The sequence below is a fragment of the Chroicocephalus ridibundus genome, chromosome 1, assembly GCF_963924245.1.
Source record: "Chroicocephalus ridibundus chromosome 1, bChrRid1.1, whole genome shotgun sequence".
NCBI lineage: Eukaryota > Metazoa > Chordata > Aves > Charadriiformes > Laridae > Chroicocephalus > Chroicocephalus ridibundus.
Genome location: NC_086284.1, coordinates 118,707,088 through 118,734,255, shown reverse-complemented (window position 1 = coordinate 118,734,255; position 27,168 = coordinate 118,707,088). Strand labels below are relative to the sequence as shown.

Below are 27,168 nucleotides of genomic sequence, written 5' to 3'. Positions count from 1 at the left end.
CCAATCTACTGTTTAGAATCCTAATGATTGAGTTTTTCTACTTTTTTTAGGTGCTTCTAAAATTGGTTGAAGATAGTGAGATTAAACTAAATCAGTGAGAGAACATATTTTTTAAACATAGTCTTTCTTATTAAGTACATTACCTTTGATTTTTAAACGTTTTACTGGCCTGATCCTTCATTAGCCTTTCACACGTTTTGCTTTGAAGGTTTACACTTATGAAAATTAACAAGGGGAGTTCACATTTCTTGACTGGATTTCTCATAGATTGAAGTAGATAGTATTACAGATTAGAGCAAATATTATTCCAAGTGCGACTGTCCCAGCAAGAATGATTATAATATTTAATTGCATAAAAAGATAAGCTGCAATTTCTGGAAGCCTACTCTCCTCTTCAACCCCATGGAAATGCCTTGTACCTTAAAAAGCTTAAGGAAAACTAGGTAAAAACATTGTTTTGCGTTCCACCTGCTTTTTCACAGATGTTTAGAAGATAAATGTCCCTTGACATTTCAACCAATAAGGTAAATATTGGCAAATTTCCCTTTCTTGTCACAGCTTGCATGTTATTTGATGTTTTTGTTTGATTTTTCAGTTTTTCCAAAACTGAATCCTACTTAAATCCTAGGGATTTAAGTTATAAGGGATATACTGGGTATGTAAGTGATCTTTGAAAATTTGTGATTAGTAATCACACTGTAGCTGAATTTGTACAAGTGCAAGATTTTACTGACTTGAAATGAGATTGTAAGAGTGGCACATCTTTAAAATCATGCATAAGACTTCCAAGTATGGGTGTTGTTTCTGTCTTTTAGCTATTGACTAAAGGATCAGAGGAACAACTATTTTAGCAACAAATCTGGATTTTTGTCGCACTTTGCTTCAATAAAATCCTGGGTGCTAGGCAATGAAGAAGAATTGTGGAATATGCAGATTTCTTGCACATAAGTATTTGGAATATAATCTACTCACTGCATGTAAAACTGGCAATACAAAAAGGGTGTTTCAATGAGCATCAGATTCTTTAGGACCATAAGAATTAACACCAGTCAGGCTAGAAACACGTTGTTTCACCTTAATAATTTTAAAACCTTGGTTCACCAAGGTTTTAAAGAGTTAGGTCAACCCTTTTCCTGCCTCTCAGTTTGATAAGAACTGACAGAGGAGGAAAGGAAGAGGACAGGACACCTGCCCTTCCTGCTTATGTCTGGAAAGAAATCCACAGGTTTGGCGGGGACTTTGGGGCTTTGCTATTCACTGGCACAGGAAGGTGAGGCTGGCTGCAAGCTCACCTGTCAGAACAAGGAGGAGTCACCCGGTATGCACCATCTGGTAATGCAGGGTTAGGGAAAGATAACTGGGAGCAGAGAGGACGAGGGCAAGGAAGAAAAGTAGAGCACCAGCTTGCAAATGTAATGCAGGACACAGGGCACAGGATCCCATCATGAAGGGGATCCTGAGCAATGAGCAGAACGTAGCAAATGGATTCACACTGTGTCTGTCCCTCAGGTCTACTTCCTCCTTTTCCTTCCCTCCCAAGTCACTTTTTCCTTTCTCTCCATTTCTGTCCTTCCCATCACGTGCTCCCTTTGGTTTGTTACTATTTGTGCACAGTTTCTTACTGTTAATCTTGATGACTCTCTACCCCTCCAGCAAGCTGACAGAATGTGTTTGCCCATCTTCTGTCTCTTCACTATTCTTCCTTCCCTCAGCTGAATATATGTCATAACCCCTCACATTCAGAGCCACTGCCGTAAGCCTTAGTATAGTAGTGTAGCTCCTCTAATCCCTCTCCCTTTCTCCTGAAGCATGGAAATGAATATAGCAATAAAATGCATACTTCACCTCATTGTTTCTACCTGGTCAGTGTGATTCTTGAACATACACTATTTTAAAGTGGTGTACAGCTGTTGTTGTGAGGGTTTCTGCATGTCTTCATGAGAGGATAGATAAATTCGTTACTTGTTGGAATAATTATTACATAAGCAAAATCTCAGGTGTTTGCATAAATCTTCAAACTATCCAAGATAGATGAAATATCACCTCTGTGCACAGCCTAATTAGTAATGAACTGGAGAACTGTGATTTCTGCAATGCACAGGCCTCAGGGCCTTCACCCTGGGGGGAAAATTCCTCCATTAAAACTATTTCTGCCACATCATCCAAATCTGCTTCATGAAGAAAAGAAGTAACATATAGATATAAGGGAGACACATTTAATGACCTTGCTGTTCCAGTCCTGGAACTGCTGTTTCACTTTCCAGTTCATTGTAGTCACACAACATGTCTAACACTGCTGGTATCAGCACTGATAATCTGCTCTCTGTGCCTATCTGGAGCCTTGATGAATATCAATGGTATGTTTACAGGTATCCCAGGGTGAAAATAGCTGAGACAGACAGTTTTAAAAGATTCAGGGGAAAAAAAACCCACATTTGTTCTTTGCTAATAATTTTTGGGTTTACTGTACTCAACAGTAAAACTACTGCAATATTGCTAAAACCATTGGCAATGAATTAACACTTGATACACTTCAGCACTATTTACAACAGATGAAACAACTGCCATTATCCTGTGATAGGAAGCAATATGTACTTGATAGAAAAATATGTCATTTATATGTTATCGATCCTAAATTTATTTTCACACTCGTACACCGGTCTCCAGTTCCCAGTATCTGATGCCAGGGGATGAATGGCAGTCTGGTATCAGAATCTTAACTGCATGTATTTACAGTAGTTTCTCATGGTACAGACTATTGGTCTACAATTGCAGTCTTGTATTTTCTTATAAAAGAGTATTGTTCTTACCGTAGACTGAAGAGTACGTTGCCATCAGGGTATACTCGGAGCATGACGTTTTCCACAGTTGTATCATGGATGAAAGATCTTTTGGAGTGTACAAAAAATACATCAGGTACCCAGATCTTTTTTATCAGTCTTCCATCAAAAGTCATACTTTTATTTTTGTTACTACGAAATGAAAGTCTCTCATCCTTCCAGTAATGTCTGAGATATAATGTCATTGTGAAGTCCTTTGTTTAATTAAAAACAAAAGAAGACAATGCTTGTTTTAGTCACATACAATAAAAAACAGCTCAAAGTAATCAATTCATGTAAAGGATCAATTTCTTCTCTGGACATCATCTGGAGGATCCTCAAAGAGAGGAATCAAATGCCACTCAATGATTTTAAATATAGATTGGAACTACCTTTGAGATACTGGCTGTTTGCCTCGTCACTGATGTCTGAGGTTCATACTTCATTTATACTTGGATATAACTTCTACAGATTTCAGTGATCTGCTGGATTGGGCCATCAGTAAAGTGAAAAAGAGACTTTAAAACCAACCAAAGGCAAATGGATAAGGGCTTTCCTTTCGAAATCTCCACAAGCTCTTCCCAGAACGGACTGTGGTTCCCTTAAAAGGGATTAATTTGAGTTCTTCATGAGCATTAGGTCAATTTATTAAATCCATTAATCTGTACATTTTGTACAAATATTACACAAGGGTTTTAAATTAGTACATTTATGAATGAAATGCATCATAAAGACACAATATAATGAATTTTGTAAGAATAAACAAATTTTACAAGAATTATAATTTTTTTAATATGAAAGATTGTTGCAAATATTTTATCATCATATTTAGAGAAATAACATGACTGCAAATATACATGTGGAAAGAGATGGAGATGATGCTGCAAACCCAGTCTGAGCTTCTGCACAGCCTGACTGCTCTGTGCTCACCTATATAACTTTTGCTTTATTAGGCAGACATCATTTATCTCAGTAGAACAATTACTTCTGATAAGAACACTGGGAAGATACTTAGGTCTTCCCCTGTAATATGATTTTATGCTCCTGTAATATGATTTTATGATTTGGGTAGGTTTGCAAAGGAATGCAGGGGCTCATATTGACGGATCCCATTGCAAACTCAATGCTACGACTAGAGCTACACTCACTGTGAAAAGATATTGTAAATGAAATCTCTTTGCAAAGTTAACATGCCCTGCTATTCTAGGACGGACCAACTTGGCACTAATGTCTGGGTGGCATTATTTGTGACAATTTTGGCTGAGGAATGAACAGCCTGCATCCCAGTGCTACAGGTCCTTGATTGCAGTGAGGGCGTCTCCTTCCCAGGACCATTCCTGGAACTGATTTTCCCATTTCCGTTTGTTACGACCACAGCTCCACATGCCAGAAATGGTAGGAATATTCAGATCTGCATAAGCAAAGGAAGCAAAGGACACGAACCAAAGGACACGAAGCCTCATCATCTGATGTGCAGAGCACTAAGAGCTCACGTGGAAGCCAATCAGAGCACTGTCCACTCTGATCTGTTCCTCTTGCCCAGGGAGAAATTCAACGTGTGCTCTTATATAACAATCGCTAGCTTCAACGAGGATGACTCGCAATGCTTCCAGGCAAGGTTGTGCTCTTTAAGGGTTTGCTTTCTTTAACTGTATTATTCTGTATCATCCAGCTAGATGTTTCTGACACCCTGCATTTTGGCTCAAATTCTTTATTCCAGTTCTACTATCCAACTTACCATGTCAACTTCAGATATGCTGTCAATGCTTTCTACCTGCACATCAATGCCCACAGGTATTGGTGACCCTTTAATGTAACAGAATGAAAGAGTGATGAGGAGTGTAAATCCGTATTTTTAAAGGCAAGACTGTATACTAGCAATGTGCAGATAGCACCCCATCCTAGTAATTAGTATGGTCTGTCCACGTTAGTACACTGAATGACAAAGTCCATGGCAACAAAGTAAACCCCAATGATAAACAGCTGTAAAAATAGGTACAAAATCTTTTTGCAGCCAGACTAGTTGTATTGGCAGTGCAGTTTGGACAGCAGTGACAGCTTCCTTGTGGTGCCAAAGCTAATGAACTGCCTGGAGTGCTATTTAGAACTGTCATAGGGAAAAGCTGAGCAAATATATCAAATACATCAAAGATTGCAAAGCTTACTTACCAGTTCCAATGCTTATTCCCACACTTACAAACAAAATATCTATTAGGTTCCTAATTATCTTTACTTACTTAACTATTTAAAGTTTGGCATAGATATTTGTGAAAAAGGATTACTTGCTCACTACCTCATATGGGAAAAGCTTTACACATACTAAGCATGTTCTGTGATGGAGTGTTGTCTATTAGTACATAATTTATTACCAAGTACAATACATACCACACTGCACTAGGTGACTTTATTTTGTATACTACCCAACTCTTCCATGCCACTGAAAAAGGCTGTGAGTTTATAAAACAATGGGATCTGAACGAACAAACTATAAAATGATATTTGCATTTTTACAATAAAATGACTAAAAATCAAATAAAAATTACAGCAAAAATATAAAATTATTTCCAGTCTCTTCACTGTACAATATCTAGAATGAAGGATCTAGTTCTGTATGGGTTATGAAACTGTGTAATTTTCAGAAAGCCAGTCATTCCACTAAAGCAATTAACTAAGTACTTCCTTACAGAGGAGGGAGATGAGAGAGATGTAGGCATATATGTGTATACACTTTGCCCCCCCCCCCCAAGAACATTCTGCATTTGGCATGAAAATCAAGAGTAATTATTGTACATGAGGTTCCAATTACATTTGTTAAAAATAGTCAGTTAAAATATTTTTAAAGTACAAATTTAAAATAACCTGGTACAAAACATGAGTACAAGGAAGTCTGAACAGCAGGAGATAGCAACAGCTTTTTTAACTTGTCTGTCTCTTTCTCTTGTCTTTTCCTTTTATCAGTGTCAAGTCAAAATAGTCGAAATATCACTCTCCTGATAACCAGCCACAATGCTGTGTCTCTTTTTGGAATTATCCTTAAAATAGCAGCCCTCGAGGATTACACAGCTGCCTTCAGTTCTTACCAGTAGAGATCTTGAACTATTTTTGAAGTATTTTAAAATCTGTCTCTGTAATCTCTTGATTCGACTTGTATTTTTTAATGGAGGGTTTGACCTTGCGACCTGTGCTCTCTGGCTCAGAAATCATGTCTCCCTCTGAGAGGAATGCATTGCTCAGTCTGTTGGCCAAAGCTGAAAATTCAGGACTCCAGACAACAAAGTTCAGTCAATTAGTTTATTAGTAAAACATTAGACAGCACTTGGGAAAATGCTGATTGTTTTGGAGAATACAGGCAGCAGGAGACATCTGCCCTAGAGGCTGACGTACAAGAGTATCAATGTATATATCCAGCCAGGATTCTTCACACAAACCAATAAAAATTCTTATGCCTCTCCTAAACCAGCTTTGACCACTTCTTGTCTTTGTTTTGACCACACCACACAACTAGTTTACTTTATGCTAAATACCGACTCGTACCAAGAGCTGGTACAAAAATGCCTGTTTGTAATCTGAGTGGAGTCATCCTGTCAGTATTCCACTGAAATCTAAACTGTCTTTCAAACTAAAGACAGGTTTTGCCTAAGTAGAGGTCAATGTGGGATTTATATATAACGGGAACATCATTCACAAGTGGCATTCGCACATCATTTAAATGCAAACACTGCAAAAAGATGAGGTGTTGTCTATCAAGCTCCTCATTTGTGTGATGGAACAGGACAAGCCTACATCGCAGAGCTGACACCTGAGCTAGCTGTGCACAAGGCAGGGTGGCTCAGGGAGCAGGTTAGCTGTAGAAGGATGACGCTGCAGCCCAGAAGCATGATCAGAACTGAAGCTGACGACTATGCCAACAGCAGTGAGGATAGAAATCTGGCCTCGTGGCCTTTGGCTCCCTTTCATGTCCATGCAATGTAATAGGCACTTTCTAGATTTCTAATTGGGGTGAGGTGGCTTGTGGCTTGGAAATGCCTGTTGGTTACCAGGGTTGCTTAGAGTGACTGCAAATAGGCAGATGAACTGTGTATTATCTAACCTTACCCACCACAAAGCTTCAACTTCTCTGTATTGTAGGTGGGTCCAAAGTGTTACTCTGGGGATTATGGCGGAGGTGCATGGTAGGATAGATATACTGGAAGTGCTCATACCTGAGCACACATTTGATCTTAACTGGTATTACTAAAACTTTGGGGGATGATTTGCATGACTAGCATATTAAAAACAGTGGATTTAGTCCTAATCATGTAGAATTATGGGGTTGGAAAGGGAGGAGAGGGGAGCAGCTCTCTTCATAAAACAACGGCATTACCAGTTTCTGAGTCAAGGACAAGTCTAAATCAAATAAAGTTAAATGTCAACCATCAACATTCTTCAAACAGGCAAGGAGCTACCCACAAATCATATCACAGAATAGAACGACTGTCTTTCTAAGTATACATATATCATGTGTACTTAGGAAAAGGTTTTTCTTAGTAACAGAAGCTCAAAGTGTGATGATGGCCCTCCTAATATTTTCTCAGGATTTGCAAAAATCACAGACAGTTTCCTACCCCAACTAGCACTATTCCAGTGTGGACACAATTTCATTCAATAATTCACCTCGTCTGGGCAGATATAAAGGAACTGATCACAGAAGTAGAAATTAGTGGCAGCTTATGATTATGTTGGTTACGTGCACACAAACTGAAGTGCCAGTTATACATAAATACACCCAGAGGCACTTGATTCTTTGAAAGGCCAGCTTGCACTAAGTTGGGAACTGTTATAAAAGTCAGTCAGTGGAGACAGTGAATAGCATAATAGAGATCAAAAGCTATGGCCAGGAGAAATACAGTGGAAGGTTCTAAAATGAATTAAATAAAAAGGGAACTGTCACAATGAAATTTGTTCCTGATTAGGTAGAAATGCTAGATCTGTGAAACAGACTCCTTAAAAAGAGATTCCTATTCTCTATCTGGTGAAAGGCCAAAGACCATACTCATGCTGCTTAATGAGAAAATGCTGTTCAGTCTAGCCTTCACCACAGACAATTATTAAACTACATCCCTTGACTCCGGCCCTGACCTGTTACTGACAGATCATAGCAGCTGTGAATATCTTCTTCCTGTTCTGACTCTACTTTGGCAACAAATGTAAGTCAATGATAAAGACGCTAAACACTGCACATATGTGCAACTTCAGTCACTGTTGTGTGCTGTTTTCTAATCACTTTTCTAATCTAAAGCATTTTTATATTTTCACTAACACCACCACCCCATAAAATACATATTGGCCTTGTTCTGGTCTAGGCCTTCTGAGCTTTGTCGTTTTCTGGGAACATTTCTTTCTGTGATTGAAAGCCAACTCCACTAGAAACAGTAATAATTAACTATTGGGAACAGGTTCCTGAGAACTGTAATTTTTTCATCACTTGGATTTGTTTTACCACAATTGGATGTTTTTTAAAAAATAACATTTCAATAAGCATTGGAAAGGATCCTAAACCAGCCACAACAGTGAAGTGATTTGTCTACCCCTAAGTCTGCACCATAGCTTTCTCCCTAGTATATTGAGAATTTCAATCTCTGTCTGACCACCAGGCAACAACATCAAATTCACTTTGAAAAAAAGTAACCATCGCAAAGCTGTGGTTTTTATTTCCCAGTATGACAAAACTGGGGATGGCAGAGAGGATTTTGTTATTAAATTGAGCAGCTTCAGTTGCTTCTGGAGCGTTGCTACAAATCATTATTTTAGAGGGATTAGTGATTTTCACAATGGAGTGTCCACAGATTTTCAAGATAATTACTCCTCAGCAGAAAAAACAGAATTGTTTTCAGATGGGTTTACCTTCACATAAACCATTTCCAGTCTTTTATTTTAAAGGTTTAAACATAGCAAAAGAATTCCTTGATGAGCATGGAATTTTTTTAATAGATAGTATGGCAGGCAAATTCTATAATACCCTTTTTAGAAGGGATATTATGTAAAACAGATATCCTTTTAGCATTTTAGGATCAATTTCTACAGTAATAATGACTGGTTTAGTGAATTCTATAGTATTTTTGTAATAGATCTTTGAACATGCAGCGTATTGCACCTGAAATTCCCTAAGATAAATGTTGAATTTAGAAAAACTGCCCACTGTATCCCAGTTCGCTTTGTAACAGTGTACGCTGGAAAAAAAGCTAGGTCTACAGAAAGCTCCCAGGAGGAGACAGAGACCAGGGAAGGATTAAGGTCTATAGCAGTACTTCTAAAAAAGGCTTGTGGGCCTGTAGAGGAAGAAAACCAGATAGAAAAGTAAACAAGCCCCAGGGAAGTAAAGCTATGTGGATGTATTTACTTTCCTCTGGCAAAGGTTTTTTATTCTTGTTACTGTTTTGTTTCTTTCTTATTTATGTGAGAAATGAAGTTGAACTGGTATTAGCAGTAGTCAACTCTTGGAATCAAAGAATTAGCAATGTGAGAGAAAAAAATCCAGAAGGAGCCTATTAGAGGTCTTGCAAATTACCAAAATATTTTCCTTTGGTTCTGGACCTCAGCTATTCCTTCCAGTAACACATGAGAAAAAGCCATCCCCCTTTCATCAGAGTGAGTCTTCACCACCATGAGAAGATATTTCTCACCTTTCAAGGAGGGCTCTGGTGCAGAAAAGACAACTTGGTGGCAAAGAGCTATTAGAATTGCAGCATTTCTTGAACATTCATTGGGCCCTAGTTTCTTTCCTTTCCCCCCCTTTTACCTTCAGATGAATTTAAGTGTTACTAATTTAGCTTGAGGAGGGAGGAAGAGTAAGGGGGAGTGACCTAATGGGATCTCTGATCCTCTGAAAATTTGCAATTAAGATTATGCTTAATTGCAGATTGGGATGCAAACTGCCTAGAAAGACTATTACCTCTTGACCAGATAAATGCTACTAAATTCTTTTCCATCATTTCTAGTACTTGCTAATGTTTTTATCCTCTATATTGGTTGACAAAGCAGAGATAACCGTTTTTAAGACTTCTTTAACTAAAACACTGTTAGCACAGGAGATGATAGGCCCTTAAGACACAATGTAGAAGGAAAATAAAATTGTCATTCTTCAATATATATAAACACAGTCAGAATTTGCATGTACACAATGACAATGATCATGTGGTACCATAATCTTTAGATTGCAAAACAGTTCAGAGAGTGCATGGAAGGGCTTTACTGTCAGGAAAACCAAGGCACAGAGGAATAAAAGAATGACCTCCTCTATATGCTAGTCTAAGATATTTTTTTTAATGGCAATGTTAATTTTTAGTAAGTGAACACAGAACTCAGGAAACCAAGAGCTCACACCAATGACTTCTGACATTGTTTTGAAATAAGATAGTTCAGCAAATAATAGGATATAGATAAACAGATGTATAGTAGAAAAGAAAGTTACTTTAAAGTATTTCTAAGGATTCACTCTAACAACTCTCTCAACATACAGAGTTTTGTCTGCTTAGGCAGCCTGCATCATGGCCCTCAGATCTGAGCTACTAGAAGTCTCTTTTCGTTGTCTGATATAGGCCTGTGCTCACCCTTTCTTACTGAGTTTAAAACACGGTCTTGACCATTCCAAAAAGTGCTGGCAACATAATTTAGTGTCTTACTTTTTCTGCAGTCCAAACTTAAGCTATTTTCTCACAGATTATCAATTTAGTGGGCTACTGAAAAATCAGTACTTCAGGCCACAGTAGTACAAAGATATATAAGTCATGAAAAGATCTGACTTGGAGTCTACTGACAGGTTGGTTTTTTGCTTTGGTAGGACCTTTTCCTTTGGTAGGACCTATGCAGACAGACAACCTTACCAGAACTGGCAAGCATTATTATACCGTTGCAGAACGCCTCATATACCCATATTCTGGCCTTTATCAGTGCTTCTGGAATCAGCAAGGACTAAACATAATTCCTACAGTGTTCACTGATGCAGTTGGTAAAGCTGTTGGAGCAAAGGAAACATCTGTGCTCCTAGTTCAATGTCTAGTGGAATTACTCAAATCACTATGCTGGTCCGCATTTGTTTGCATCAGCGGGGGTCCATCTATCGGAGACTGCCAAACAAAAGAGGACCATGACATTACATAGAAGGCAACAACAACAACAAAAAAATCCAGGAAAGGAAAAAAAACACAACCCTCTTCTCCCCCTCCCCCCAAACAACAACCCAAGAGCCTGCCTTAGGGAATAAGTGCAATGTAACAATATAAGCTCAATTTTTAAAAGAATGTTTGGGTGTACTGAATTATTGGTTTGCTTCACTCAACTTCACTGTATAATGAACTGCAGACAAAGTAGCATTTCTAACAAAAATGTAGAAACAGCTTGCTAGCAGCTTGCCGATTTTGCTTCATCTTGACACAGTATGCCCCTCAGACTTTGACCTCCAATCTGTTAATAAATGGACAATGTCAGGACTAAATTTTAAAATCAGCAGTCAGAGTCAAATTCTAATTGTGCATCTGGAATGGCATTGCAATCAACAGAAGAATGCCAAAATACACTCACATAAATGACAGCAGAGTTGTGTCCATTTGGTCAAAAAAAAGGATCTCTTACCTCCACAGAGCAATGATATACTTTTAGGAGAAACCAACCAGTCATGTCAGCAAAGTCACAATTATTTCCAGTAATAGTGCAGCTGGTAGCATCAGTATCCAACAATTCTACATTCATTTCCCCCAGGTTTTTTCCTGTGCATGTTCTCTCAGTTTACAAACCAAATTCAGCATGTGCTCTCTTTGTTTTTCCTTTGTTACTTAATTATAAATACTAAAAACTCTGGGTCCTGTTGTCTGCCTCATTTACTTTGCACGTGTGGGGCTAAATGAAATCAAACAAGCCAGATTTAGATTTAAGAGTTCCCTGAACTGACGGATCTCCAGCTTGTTCATAACAGCATGAATTTTCCAGCTGTGTTTTCTCCCAAACTGGGCAAAGGATGATTGACCTTCTCAGGGTAAGGGGCATAGTTGAGCCAGATTAACAAAATCTGTCATTCTAACTCCCTGACATACCCAGAAAATTGCAATGGGGTATAGGAGAGGGCAAAATTGTCCTTCTTCTAAAGGTAAAGAATAATTTTAAAATACTTGGTTTTCACCCAGCTGTTTTGACCTGTTTCTTTTTCCTCCCATCAGTATTATGAATTGATGCACTGTGCTGAGCTGAATAAATCATGCACTGTGGCATGTGACAGATACAAGACCTTCATGAATCACAGTACTGAAATGCTTCATTAGATTTGATAAAAACAAACCCCAAAATTCACCTGCTTTAAATACATAAAGCCACAGTGTTGTAAGTCTTTATGCAGTTCGGGGCTATGTTATGACTGCCGTGGCAATGACTGTAGCAATGGTATCTCTAATTTCACATTCTCTAGTTAAGTTTCCTTCTGCTGCACACTTAAACATCAGCGTTCTTCAGCGAAACCCATGCTCTGTCTCTGCTGTCATACAATAATTCTGGATCTGTTATTCAGATTGATGTTTCAGTTGGTGAGTTTTGTCCTATGATGAGGTCACACTTGTGTACTAACTCTCTGCTCCTGCCTTACTAACACGCCTCTTGTGAAAAACAAATCATTCTTTACTACTGTAACATCACTGAAATCAATGGTAAGATAGGAATAATGGAGTATAAATTTGGGATTGACATTCATTTTGCTGAGACTTTTTTCTCTGTGTGCCATAAAAATGTTAATGGCTTTATGTTTTAGTGTTAGAGATTCATGGGTAAATTCTGAAAATTTGGGAGTGTGTGAACTATTGGATCTGACTGAAAAAAGTGCCTCCCATGCCACTATGGATGTGGATGGTAGAAGAGAAGCAAAGCCGATGCGCTCTTCTGCTGAAAGCTATTTCTGAAAGACAGGAGTAGAGCTGAAATCATACCCATGGCAATGTGATGATTGAGAGGCCTGTGCAATGAAGTCAGTGGAAAAACTACAGCTGGCTTCAATAGGAATTGAATGGGCTCTATGACTAGTCATCTGAAAATAAAAGGACAAGGGGAAAAAGCCTGGTACAGATTTGCTGGGTGTAAAAAAATCCTCACTGCCTGTGGAAAATTACAAACTGCCAGATCACAAGGTATATTCTGAAAGCTGCTTTTACGTACATCATAAGTATTGCTTTCTGGGATGATCCAGCGCTAAAGTACATCCCAAACTGTTGTTTGCTTTCATGGAAATGCTACTTCCTTTCTGAGATGACACTCTCAAAAATTTAAATTCCTTGTGTGGTAAAGCAGGTGGTAACAAGAAGATGTCCAGGCTAACTGATATTAGACTAGACAGGTATTAGGCAAGTGGTAAGCCTAACTTTTGTTTTCAAGAAACAGATGTATCTCAACTATTGTTCAAAATCAGGCAAGATTTTTGCTCTCTGACAAGACAGAATTTCTAGGGTAACAAGAAACCTTTTCATATTCTCCCAGTGCATCCAGAGAGGCTCTTCTTACTCCAGGTCTCCCTGCAGCTGGTGTCAACAAGAATAGCTCTACAGACTTCAGCTAGCCTCCCAGATTTATGTTTGGTCCTCATATATTTTATTTTGGCTTCATAATCCAGAGCAGTTCGGTCTATTTGCATGAATCATGAACATGGAACTGGTGATGCAAAGGCTCAGACAAAGCTTATTAGTGAGGCAGCTTTCTCATTTTACCTTCCATGAAGGAGAGTCAAAACTGAATCCAAACTGTGAACATCCCATTGAATACTCCCTTTATCCACATGCAATTTAGTTAAATGAAGAACCAATCATCATAGTGCCCAACAACACAGAAACAACATGGTAATAAACTGAAGGCCTGTGGGTAGTTTTTTAATTTTGTACAGAGCAAACATTTAGGAATTGATGGTTCATTTCAATCTCTCAAAACAAATTTGATGACTAAGTAATTTGCTAATTGCTACTAGACTATGCAGTTTACAGGCATACCTTAATTATTGTTCTCAAAGAATCTTATTCTAATAATATTTTTTCTAATTAGTTCAGAAAAGGAGACAATTTGAACAGTTTCTACTATTCATGTAGACAAAAAAGTCCCTTGCCTTCAAATATTTCTGTACTACTTCTTTTCTTTTATTTCCTGGAGTACAACAAAAGGCGTGAGCTGCAATTAAGTCTGTCATTCAATTTTAAGTGATACTGAGTTTAAGTAAACTTCCAGAGAGAGCATAAACTATTAACCAGAGCACAGGCATGTGCTGCTTACCTCCAAATCCAGGTCTCAGCGCAAAGTCATGGTCCTCTATGCGAAGAAGCTGCTCAGATTTAAGTGGCCGGACTTTCGTGTTGTCAAGTTTCCTCATTTTAATTTCTCGTTTGCTATATTTAAAAAAAAAAAAAAAAAGAAGAAACTTCATTTCTTTCCTGCCTGACACCCAGAGTGCTAGTTAAATGAAGCAGGGACCCAAGAATACTGGATAGTTGAATCTGATATGATAAGGGAAAAAAATGTGCTAATAAAGTTGGAGAGGGATATATTGGAAAAGGTAGAGAAATCAAGCATGAGGGTGCCCAGGTCCATGAGGAACACCAACTATATATAAAAAGTCCCAGGAGGAACATCTAGCTCTTTTGTTCCCCTCAGATATTGTATCTATCATTATATAAGAGATTATAGCTATTTGAAAAAAATAGAATCATGGAATCATAGAATCATAGAATGGTTCAGGTTGGAAGGGACCTTTAAAGGTTGTCTAGTCCAACCCCCCTGCTATAAGCAGGGACATCTTCAACTACATGAGGTTGCTCAGAGCCCTGTCCAACCTGACCTTATTATTCACATAACCACTTGCAACTCAGACTTGGAAATAACATCATGTATCCATAGTTTTAAACCATTTCATACATTATCCATATCAGAGACAATTATACTTCTTATTATAAATCTTTTTTTTTTTCCTAGGAGCTCAAATGAGTCAATAATTTTTCAGAAGGACTGAGAAACTGATGTTCCTGGATCCAGGGACTTGTCTTTTGAGATCTTCTTAAACATCACTCAGATTTGGCCAAGTTACCCATTAGCTCATCTGCTTATTTGCTGCTCAGACATGCAGTATTTCTTTGCATAAGGAGTCCTGTCTCTGCATTTTTCCCCATGCCACGCATAACTGAGCCTCTGCACAGCACCAAGGCAACACAGATGAACCAGTGCTCTAAGCAGGACGCCATGAGGAGCAGGGAAGCGATCGTGCCTCTGTACTCAGCACTGGTGAGGCCTCACCTCGAGTACCGTGTTCAGTTCTGGGCCCCGCTGTACAAGAGGGACACTGAAGTGCTGGAGCATGTCCAGGGGAGAGCTACCAAGCTGGTGAGGGGTCTGGAGACCAGGTCATATGAGGAGAGGCTGAGGGAGCTGGGCATGTTTAGCTTGGAGAAGAGGAGGCTGAGGGGAGGCCTCATTGCCCTCTACAGCTACCTGAAAGGAGGTTGCAGAGAGGTAGGTGTTGGCCTCTCCTCCCAAGTGAATAATGACAGCACCAGAGGAAATGGTCTGAAGTTGTGGCAGGGAAGGTTTAGATTAGATATTAGGAAGAATTACTTTACTGAAAGAGTGGTCGGGCACTGGAACAGCCTGTCCGGGGAGGTGGTTGAGTCACCATCCCTAGAGGTGTTTAAGAAACATCTAGATTTGGCACTTCAGGGCATGCTCTAGTGACAGAGATTGTAGGGGGTTTTGTGTGCGTGTGTGTGTATGGTTGGACTTGATGATCTCAAAGGTCCTTTCCAACCATGAAGATTCTATGATTCTATGAATTCTGTACTTCTTTCTGATGACTGTTGCTAACTTTCTTCCCTTCACAGAACATCCCAAACTCCACTGGGAAATCCACATGCCTAAGAATAGACTCGAGCTCTCCAGACGGAAATCTCATGTGCTGGGCCTGCATTTAAAATGAACAGCAGATGCCCATCACTACGCAGACTCCTTTTCTGTTATTCCTATAAAAAGAAACCATGGCACAGACAGCAGAGGGGTCTGGTACATGCCCATATCACAAAGGTATTGGGTTAAAACACAGGCAAGATCGACAGTGAGATCTGGCAGCTGGGGTACACAGGCTTTAGAAAGAATCCATTACATTATTTGGTTCTCCTATAAGGAAAATGCTATGGTGTCTCCTTAGGTTTCCAATCCCTGTTGCATGTCCTGCTTTAAGCGGCTGGCCACAAGTAATACGAGAACTAGCCATACCTCAGCTTCAGAATTATGCCTAGTTTTGGGCCACCATTTCAGGAAAGGCATGGGAAGATTGTAAGAACCTGTGTAGTCAAATTTAGAGGAAGAAGACTGAGGGAACACATCACAGACTTCAGAACACATCGTGAGCTTTTACAGGCCCTTTGCTCCATGTCCACTCCCCAGTAGGATAAGCAGTGGCAACAAGGGAGATCCGTGGTACACATTTAGGAAAACCTTTCTCGTGGTGAGAACAGTGAAACATGGGAACACATTGCTTGGGCAAGTTTTGAGACTCCTTTCGCTTGGGCTATTTAAGAATAGGTTAGACATATATCTCTAGGAATGACTTAAATATAGCTGCTTTTCCACAGCCAAGGGACTCTCCCTAGACATAATTTCTTTCATGCCTTCTGTGATTCTCAGTGACTCTGTTGCCAGCAACTCTAATTATTACTTTAGACTGAATGATAGAAATCTTGTTCCAAAGGTTTCCTCTGTAGTCAAACACTGCTTAAGATGAGGTATGGAATACCTTAGGATAAGGTATGCACCTGTATTTACTCTTTTTTTCTTGTTTCCCCCTTTTTTTCTTAATAATCAAGCCCAAGAAATTACTTTTAAAAATGCTATGTTACAGGAATGGTGGTGGCTGCTGGGCTATTCAGAACTGTTGGGCTTGAACAATTAATTTACCTTAGTCTTCTTGAATGTCTCTGGCAGTGTTGTCTGAACCAAATTATCATGGCAATCAGAACGCCCATCAGGCATTTCAAATACAGACTTTAGTTTTCTAAGTATGAAAATTATGTGGATGCTAAAATGAAAACCTAGGCTTCAGAAAATTAAAATCACCACAGAGCAAGCCTGTATTAGAGTAGAATGGGCAGCAGAACTGAACACCTGCAATGCTCTGCAATAGGTATATGAGGAAATCCTGCTGCTTGGGAACACGTATAAGAGAAAATGATGAATTCTGTTCAGACTCCCATGGCACAGCTAATACAGTTTGGAAGCATTAGGTTATTTGTCATTGGCTATGTGAAGGAAAATACCTGTTTGATGCTCCAATGATTTCACTGGAAAAAGCAGGCTAAAACTATGATACATCTATTACAGCTTCTTACTAGAAGCAAGTATTTTACTGAGGAAGACTTTCCCTAGTCACAAGAGGCAAAACATAAGCCACCAGTGCAGGAATTTTTTTTCTTAATGAGCCCCTGAGAAGAGATGTTATGGGATTTTGATATTCCTTCTGTTTTCCTAGATAACGACAAAATAAACAGAAATGCTGCCTATATGAAAAGCTTCTGTGCCCGCTTACTTGAACAGCCTCTTCAAGCTGATTTTTTATATACAAATGGTGGAGTATCTATAATTATTTCTAGCTGCTATCAAAAGTGGTTGTTCAAGCTAGGCAATTCTTGCAGGAATCAGAATAGCACGTTCATTACAAACATGCTACATCTTTTCTTCAATACCTTCCTTTGGCAGAATATATATTTTTTTTATTGTAAAGGAAAACAGGCTTACATGCAGAGATATACGCTCATGGTACTTGGAATTAATGTCCATGAAGGACACTGGTAACATTGCATGTGTAAAGGTACCAAACTTAGAACAGTTCCATAAAAATTTCTAAAATTATTTAAAAAAATACACTTCTGCTTCACGTTTTTTCTCCTTCCTGACTGCTTCACCCACCCAAGGCTAAGAAGTGTTCTCCAGCAGATATTTGTTAACATCAGCATCTGGACTCCAGATGTTGCTTCTTGGCTAAGAGTTACAGTATTAAATTGTCCTCACTGCAGCATTACAGTTTTTTAACTGATGATTCAAAGAGAGTTGCATGTATGTATTTGTTTACTCCAAGAAATCCTAGACCCGTATCTAACTATTGATCAGCACTACAGCATTGTGAAATCATCAGCAGATGTTTTCTTGAGTGCTCCTCCCATGGCACCAATTCCATTAAAAAGCAGAAGAGAAAGATATAACTAGCCTAGGTCTCAGAAAAGCTTCCTGAGGTCAGTCAAGACATACTTTTCATTCTCATAGAAGCACAGCAAAGACACAGATTATATTTCGGTGGCCTGGCACCCTGGTGTCTTTATCACGCAGCTCTGGCTAGTGCACGATAATCTAGGAGTCTAAATGCAGTCATTGATTCTGCACATTCATTGTATGGCAGATGTCAGGCTGTGGCATTTCAGAGGAAAAGCCCACATAGAATCATAGAATCGTTTAGGTTGGAAAAGAACTTTCAGATCATTGAGTCGAATCATTAACCTAACACTGCCAAAACCACCACTACACCATGTCCCTAAGCACCACATCTACATGTCTTTTAAATACCTCCAGGGATGGTGACTCAACCACTTCCCTGGGCAGCCTGTTCCAATGTTGATAACTCTTTCGGTGAAGAAATTTTTGTGAAATCATTAGCAGATGCATGTATCAGCGGATACATGTACCTAAGGAAAGGAAATCTCTCTTTACCTACCTGGGGTAGTAGTAATAAAGGGAACTCTGACAGATGGCTTGGTATTGGCATAGATCTGGGTAATGATAAATATGAATTTGTTGGTCTCAGCAAGGCACATGCTCAAGAAACTACTGCTTCCAGTTATAATAGCTCTGCTCTCCACAGCTGTATGCCAAGCAACATTTTACATTATGCAAATGAAATGGTAATCTATAATTAAATTCCAACAGAGGTTCATAAAAAGCACTTGAAGTGTTTCAGATCACATAGGGAAGACACCCCTGCTGGTACTTACATAGGAAGTTAATGGAAGCACTAGCTCTTTGGATGAAAAAAAGTAAGATGTACTCTTTGGGCACTTCACTACCCAATACTGTTATATGGACTCATGGCTCGATGCCTTGGTATCTGACAGAGCTCTCAAAGAGCAGTTGTCACTGCCTACAAACCAAAGCAACTAATTCAAAATTCTTTAACAACGGACAAATATGTGTCAGGCTTTTAAAGGCAAATTTAGCTGCTCCTCCTAAGCTTGAATACTTAATAGTGAATGAAAGGTGAAAGGTCCGCTCAAGGGTACTTGGATCGTTTTTAGTTAAAGCATTTAACCACATAACACCATCAGTGCAGTTCCATAACCAGTGGCATTCATGGGACTGATGTGGTTAGTATCCCAGCTGGTTGTCTTTAACTTAACAGGTTATCAAAAGTGTACGCTTATTCAAGGAGGAATCGGACAAGTTAATGGAAAAGAAATCCACTGAAGGTCACCAAATCTGCAGAAGTTACATCCAATACAGGAAGTCTCTGAGGGAAATCTGGTGACTGGATACAGGTGGGAATATTAGAGGGAAATAACTTATTTGTTTGCCCTGTCCTTATTCTTCCAAACTTGTGCTTACAGCGCTTGTTAGAAACATGTCACTATATTATATAGACCTTTGGTAAGATCCTGTGTGGCTGTTCTGCTGTTTTAATGCCCTGCATAACTAATGATATGGTAAAAATTCTTGGTAGGAGACTGGAGGAAGGCTGGAGCACCCATGGGTATTCAGGAAGATATAAACACATTTCCAGCACCATCCTCATTGCGACAGATTTTGAAAAATCTGATACTCATGTCTTAGGAAGGATAGTTAGGAGAGGTTTTGGATTTCAGTTACACTAATTTAGTATCTAAGATACCACACTGCCTTTATTGCTGCAGAATGGGTGTAGTGGGGAAAAAAATTCTCATCATATTCAAAATGAAACTAGGTAAGTCTATGAAAAGAATACGATGAAGGACCCTTTTATGAAAAGAATACCTTAGATTTAATAGCCATAAGCTTCTTTCCAGTGCTATGTCCCCAAGATACTTTAGCTACTACCAAATCAACGTATCCAAAAAGTAGAAGTTACGGCAATCTTATTCCCAGGAGAGTCTGTGGAGTTATAAAACAGAGTGATCTCTTAAACATTTTTACATCTTTATCAAATCTTGAAACCCAGATAAATGTAATAATCAAAATTTTACATTCTCTGTCTCACACATAAAAATTCATTTCTAAGTGTTCAGTAACATCAGTAACATGTACTGTCAAAAACTCTAATATTTTGACAGTAAAATGTTTTGTTCTTTGCTGTAGGAAATGGACCATGAGAATAATCTCTTTCTCATGTACTTTTGGTTAATGCTTTAAAATCTTCTTTACAAGAGAATGCAGACAAATGGCTTTGGAGGGAGAATTGGGTTACTCTATTAAAACAGTGGAACTTGTAGGTTAAGTAACATTTTCACATGGGATTCTTTTTAAAAGGCCACCCATATAACCAAGGCCATCTGTCAGCTGTGTCCCTAATAACCCTAGTGCTGGCTGAAAGGTTTTCCCCAGAAAGAAAAAGAGGCTGGTGTAAAGTCAGACCCTGTTGCAACGTACTGGAGGATAATGCTGCCTTTAGATCAAAAATAGAGAATCAAACAAAGAGAAATTAAATGTATTTGGATCCTTCCCACAGAAAAGCTGATTTGCAGCTGTTAAACTTTGGGATCTTTTGTGGCTTCAATTCTGCATTCTTCCCAGTTCCAAATCACTAGGACCTAGGAAATGAAGACATAGAGACATGGAAGGCCAAAACATTGCCTTGTGTAAAGAAAACTGCTACACCAGTTAGCATCAGCTGAGAAGGCACAGTCCTGGCATTCCTGCTTGTTCCTATTCTTCCTTTCTGGTAACACACTTCTGCCTGTCTCACAGCATTGCCGTATGTATCCATTTGTACAGATTAGTAAAGATCTGTGAAGATGGAGGGGACACTGTGCTAGTATTGTTACTGCTGTCCTGTGGCAAAAGGTCATCAAAGAATGTCCAGCAGGATGCCACAAAATATGCTGTCTTCCGCCACCCGGCTTCTCTCCTGCTCTGTGATTTTTTATGTCAGTGATGGAGCAACTCCTCTCAGCTATTGCAGAACAGGATAAATGCAAACAACAATAGCATATGCTTCCCTTTTACCACTGACAAAAGAGTATCAGCTGATCTTAAAATAGACCTTCCTTACCGCTACAGCGATAAGAAGATATTTTATTCTGTTTCCATTTGATTCTTAACTGCTTCCTGAGACTAGCAAAGCACCGGATTAGACCTGATGTTGATATTAGGGCTAGTTCTCTTTATTTTGTTTTGTTATTACAAATAATCATGCACCAGCACTCACTCCAAAACTGTCAGTGAGTTTGAAACAGTCTGATGAAGAGCCATTCTTTTCATGAGCTTTTGGCTTAGACCATAGCTTTTGGCTATGACCTTGAATTGAAATCCAGAAGTACTGAGCAATATAGCATCTCCAGGCACCTCCACTGTGTCACTGGGATACGTTCTGTTGCCTTGCATTGCTTAACCATCATTTTATCAAGACATGTAGTGATTCAGAGATACGTCACTGCTGGATTATCACATAAAATGTGACACGGAAGGTAAACAGCTGTATACCTGCTACAAAGCACATAACTTGAAAAAACAACTTAAACACATGAGAGGAGTCCACTTATGTCACTTTTCTTCAATATGTGATATTGCATGAATAAACTATGAGCTCCCCTGCCCATTTTAATAAGGGGTCAAGTACATGACATGAAAATGTGACAGAAGTCATATCTCTTCTCCTTCCTTAAATGGAGCTACTTATTACAATTTCTCCTGCCCCCCAACAACGGGAAGATTTTGCTTGGATTATCACTGGCAGTCATTGGTCTGTTCACATACTGTTCGATTAATCTAGAAACACATTCAGAGACCTGACATGGCAGATGTGAAATTGCATTTATCGGAAAAAGCACTAACACTTTGCACAGAAACTTACATGTAAAAACCTTTGTATCATTATTCATTTTAAACCAGCTACTTTATTGGAAAGACTAAGAACAGAGACCATCTTCAGTGTCTAAAAGCATAAGTATATTCCAGAAAGCCAACACACTGTCACCACTACAAATAAGATTCACCTCACCTAGTGTCATAAAAATGTCTTCTGTATCTTGATAGTGTAGCTATTCTGCTGGTTTGGTAATGGAATTCACTTTATACCATTGGCATAAAATTTTGGAAGGCACTTCTGCTTCTTGCAAAGGGAGTGAGAGGGCAAGAATAGCTGGTACCTCACAATAGTAGTCTGGTATCACAAAAGTAGCCTGGTATCACACAAGTTAAAAGAGGTGGATGTGGGTGTCAGTGTGTACATATCTGCATATATATGAAGCATTCATGAAATCACAATATGAAATGTCTGGTTATCAAAAATTAAATAATAGTTCATCATTTATGTTTTGGGAACACCCTATCAATACTATACATACTATTAATCCAGGAACTGGCAAAACAGGACAGTGAACAAAAAGGGTGCATTGGAAGCTTGCTGACAGCATAAAGTTTATCAGATGAACATAGACAGAGATAGTATATTGCTTACCTGTTATGCTTTCTTAAGAATGAGAATTGCTGCCGATGATGAAGATGGTGATGCTGACTTTGAGAACTGTGTAGCACTGCTGTTGGCCACAGGCAGGTGAGGAACAGAAGTTTCATGACCAGGACCATCTCTTCCAGAAGAGAAATGCACCTGATCAACCAATCCACCTTGCTGAGTTTTTATTTTTAGTGTTTTTACTGTTTAGAAACAGCATAGCACACAAAGGATGCATCTGAAGCAAGGCATCACTGAAGACAGAAGATAAGGGCATCCCAGTTCTGATGTCCACGCCGAGTTCCCCTCATATTTTGGCAAATTTCTTCATCTCTACATCCCTGCGGCATCTGCTTTCAAACCAGAAGCACCTTGCTTTTAGAAATGTAGTAGATACAGCAATTTATTTGGCCAGGCTGCAGTCTGATCCATTGCTTCCACTCTTTCAGCATAGGCGCATATTTGAATTCTCCATCACCCCCTCAGTAACCTCTTCAACATAGCCTGTGCAGGCAAAGTGATGTCAAACATTTAATCCCCCTTAAATCCCACACAAAACCATACAAAAATCTGCTTTAATGACAAAGGTCTCTAAATTAATCTTGCTTTCTATATATGTGTGTATCTGCTCAGAATAATTTTCTGTACAGATCAAGCTCTTTCATTAACTGTATTCATCGTATTGTCTTCCCAACCATTAACATAATTTCTGATTCTGTGATCTGCAGTAGCAAGCATTTTGTCTGTAGATACAGAACTACTTTTGGACAGCACAATACCATGGAACAAGTCCAAACTAAAAATGAAATCTTGTTTCAATATTCCCCAATAACATTTGGAAATAACAACAATTTTTTTTTCCTTTACTAAACTATTTACTTAATTTACCCTAAATTTACAAGGTATGTTCATGTCTAAGATCCAGTATCCTTCCACCACCCCTAATTTTACCTTTAGTTCATTTAGCCTGCCCTCCCTGTTCAAGAGCAGATTGAATTGCAAAACATTCTATGAACAAAACCTTGCTTAAGCACTAACTTGAGCATGCCTGCTTCTCCTATGAAAGATGATAAGATTTCTTGTGGGCTTAAAACTGGGCAATCATGGACACACCTTCTTAGCTGACACAGTCAGATTTATCCTTTTCAAGCTATCAGCAAGTTCAGTAATTATCAAAGTTGACACTGCATGTTTATTTTTCTTTACCTAGAAAATTAGAGATACGAGATTGAAAGTTAGGCAAATGGAAATACCCAACCCCTGTTTAACAGATGTAGAAGTAATTCAGGTCTCCCAGCAGCAGGCTTCTTCCTAAGTAAGGCAAATAGATGGATGAAAACAAACCAAACACTGTGTCTCCTGAGACTGTTAACACCCACGCACATTGGGATAATAATTTTGTGATGCGGGCGCCTGCCTCCTCAGAAGTTCCCTGAGATTCCCAACTAACTTCACTTGGGCTAAGAAATAATTCTCAAATGCAAATGATTTCCAGGAAGAGGTTATCAAAGGACAGCTAATTCCCACTGTTTTTTCCATTTGGAGTTCAACAGCCATCTGCCTGTTCACAAATAAAATAAACATTTCCCTTCCAAAGCATGCATCAAACTTTAACAGTGTTAGATTGAATTTGGTGGCCTATATCAAAAGCTTTCAACCTTATTACCCATCTCATTCTACATTGTTCATAGTTTAGTTCTTTCCTGTTCAGCAAACTTATGGAAGATCATTTGTAGCTTGACCCAGGGAAAGTCAGACAGTGCTTCCAGCAGGTCTGTTGTATGTATTCCCAGGGTGGAGTTTCTGGAGAAGGTAAACACAAGCTGCAGTTAATAAGACCTTTAACAGGTTCTATTAATTTGCATTATCTCTTGGGTGGAAAAGGGAAAATAAACAATAACTCTAATGAGAATTTATTCCAGGTAGAGATAATACTTGTTCCTGAGCCAGTTTGGTTAAGTTGTCTAGTCTCATCCAGCCTACATATATCAAAGCATCGGCACACCTAATGAAATTACATACAAGAAGAGATTCAAAGAGCTTTTGGATCCTCCTCTTTCCCCACCCAAGCACAGGCCCAACAGTAGCAGCAACAGTAGCAATTCAGATACAAAGCTAACTAGGCTGTAGGCTGTGTGGTAAACGTAAACAGTTCTGCATGTTCAGCTATCTGCATGTTCATCAGTGTTAACCATTCTCCTCAACTGCAAAAGAGTAACAACACATATATACTGTCTTCCCTGCTAATAGTAATCATCCACATTGTTTCCAGAGACTTTTGGGAAAGCCATATTTTAAAAGTTAACATCATCTTTAGCTGAAACTGCTAGCTGTTATCCTCACTAAGCAGAAGACACAGAATGGGGAAGGAGAGGATGTTCTGGGTGCTGAGGTTATCCACCAAGAGCTCTGAAGGGGACCTGAGGTTCAATCATGTCATGGTAATGCATAAATGTATTGACTTTGTGTGCTGACCTCAAGGAATTCAAATGAGTCCATTAAAAATAAATAAGTAAAAATTGCTTTGTGTATTTGTTTCCCAGCTGGAAAAGGGAGCGCTTAGAACCCCTGCTCCAGGAATATGGCAAGTTGGCTTTGCAGAATGACTGGCATATCCCTGGCCAAGCTGCATATGGATGTCCCTCCCTCCAGAAGGCACATCAGCCAAGAGGAGAGTCTTTAACATTGAAAGAGGCAATTAGATGTTTTCATTCAGCTATCAGCACCCCGCTGTTTCATTATTCCTGGCTGTAGCAAGAACTTCACTGCTAAGCTGTGGTGCTGAAATGACTGCTCCATGGAGGATTTCTAAAGTGTGCTCAGTGTTCCTTTGACTGCCTCTGCTGAAATCAGCTTTAGTAAAAAAGAAAAAGGGCTGGATACACTGACATATTCCACCACCTTCATGCTGTTGATGTTGTAACACTAAATATTACCTTGAGGGGCCCTGCCTAAGCACACTGAAAATCTAAGTGCTACCCCTCTGTCCTTGGCTATGGCATATTTCCAGAAACTAATTGTCTAGCCCACACACGCAAAGTCTTCAGGAGGCACTCCTGCGGAATGAAATGGTGAACACTTCCATTAACAAGCATGTAATATCAGCGAGGGCAACTAGATGTCACCCACAGCAACAGGGTTTCCTCATACTAGGGTTGTTTTCATTTCCTCTGGGTAAGAGAGCATTACACAGAGCAGATTATAATATCATTATAAATTACCATTAAGAAAACAGGTTAATCTCCCATGCATTTGTCAGTAATAAATTCTAAAAAGATCCGTCTTTGCAGAAGAATAAAGACAATACACTTTGCTTGTATTGGGTAAGTCTTTGATAGATCCTTGTGATTAAACACAGAACATTGTCTCTTTGCTATCATTAAAATATTTCTTTAAAATTATCTCTTCTCTGTAGCCCATGAAAAGTTTGTAATGCTTATTTTTCAAGGACAAAACCCAGTGCATGGTAACAGTGCATAAGCTCATTGGAACAGTTTACAAACAACAAAGCAATCAAAAGAAACAAAGGTAAATACACCACCTAGTCTCAAAAAATTAGATGTCTTCGTTTAGTGAGCAAAATAAAACACAGTCTCAGGTAATTACAGTCTGGAACCACAGACCCTTCTCTGCCACAGATCACAAAGCAGAGCAAACTGACAACAGCTGAAGAACAGAAAAATGCCAGGGATGAAGAGATGTTTCAGAGGCTGGAATTTTGCAGAAAATCTGAGCACATCTAAATGCCATTTTAAACATATGGAGCTGAAATACCATAGCACACTAGCACTTAACAACCTGGCTGCAGTGAGAAGAGATGCAATGTAGAACGGGGAGCGTAGGTTTACCTGGCATATGTTTTTTAATCTCCTAATCAGAGAATGAAACACAAGGAGAAAAACATTCCTAAGAGTCTCCTAAGAGGCACTTGTTTCTGATAAACAACCAGCAAATCATAAAAAGCAGATTAACCAGAGCAGTGACTGTGAGAGTGTGAATGCAACACTGAAGCACAAGAATAGGCAGCATTTTGCTTTTCTATGGTAACAGACTCAGTGCATAGCACTTACCATTTATATCATGGTGACTTGAAAAAATACTAGTCAGAATTAATGACACTTTGTCCTGCTTATATTAACACAAATGACAAACCAAGTTTCCAGAATAAGGTATCCATTCACATTCCCTAACAAGATGAAGTGAGAGGAAAGCAGAGACTGAGCATTATGATTCCAGTTTGCAGATCTCAGAACAGATGAAGCGCTTTACTTAACACTTGCAGTGGAACCCAGCTCTTATGGTCTTGCTCTTTATCATGTCTCTTAGTAGGGTTGACAAGTGAACGTTCATCACTGTCCCAAATAGTCTGAGGTAACAAATTGGGCATGTTAGAACTGCAAAGTACTAAAAGAGAAAAGAATTCAAAAGCCAGCAAGACCCACAGCTCAGCTCAAAATATGTGCAAGATTTTTGCATGGTGCCTACTGAGATGGGCTCTCAGCCTGGAGTTTTACAACCAGCTTAAACAGAACTATCGGGTATCGGGTTACTGCTGAAACACTGTCCTCCCTGCAGTGCGCTACTACTTGCTGCCCTTGCTTCACCATCAGCAATTTTTCAGCCAATTGTTAAAGGAATGGGCAGCAGTGTGGGAGGGAGGAACTGGCCCCTCTCTGTGGT

General features: G+C 39.1%; 1 protein-coding gene across 1 annotated transcript in view; it reads right to left on the bottom strand.

Annotated features, from left to right (window-relative positions):
- GABRR3 (gamma-aminobutyric acid type A receptor subunit rho3) overlaps positions 1–22,622 on the bottom strand; it is a 31,792-nt gene extending 9,170 nt beyond the window's left edge. Inside the window, exons 1-4 of the mRNA XM_063358743.1 lie at positions 22,495–22,622; positions 14,091–14,203; positions 4,558–4,625; positions 2,811–3,034 (exon numbers count right to left, since the gene is read on the bottom strand). Coding sequence (XP_063214813.1) covers positions 2,811–3,034; positions 4,558–4,625; positions 14,091–14,203; positions 22,495–22,622 — 533 coding nt within the window. The remainder of the gene's footprint in view (positions 1–2,810; positions 3,035–4,557; positions 4,626–14,090; positions 14,204–22,494) is intronic.
- Between the last annotated feature and the right edge of the window lie 4,546 nt (positions 22,623–27,168).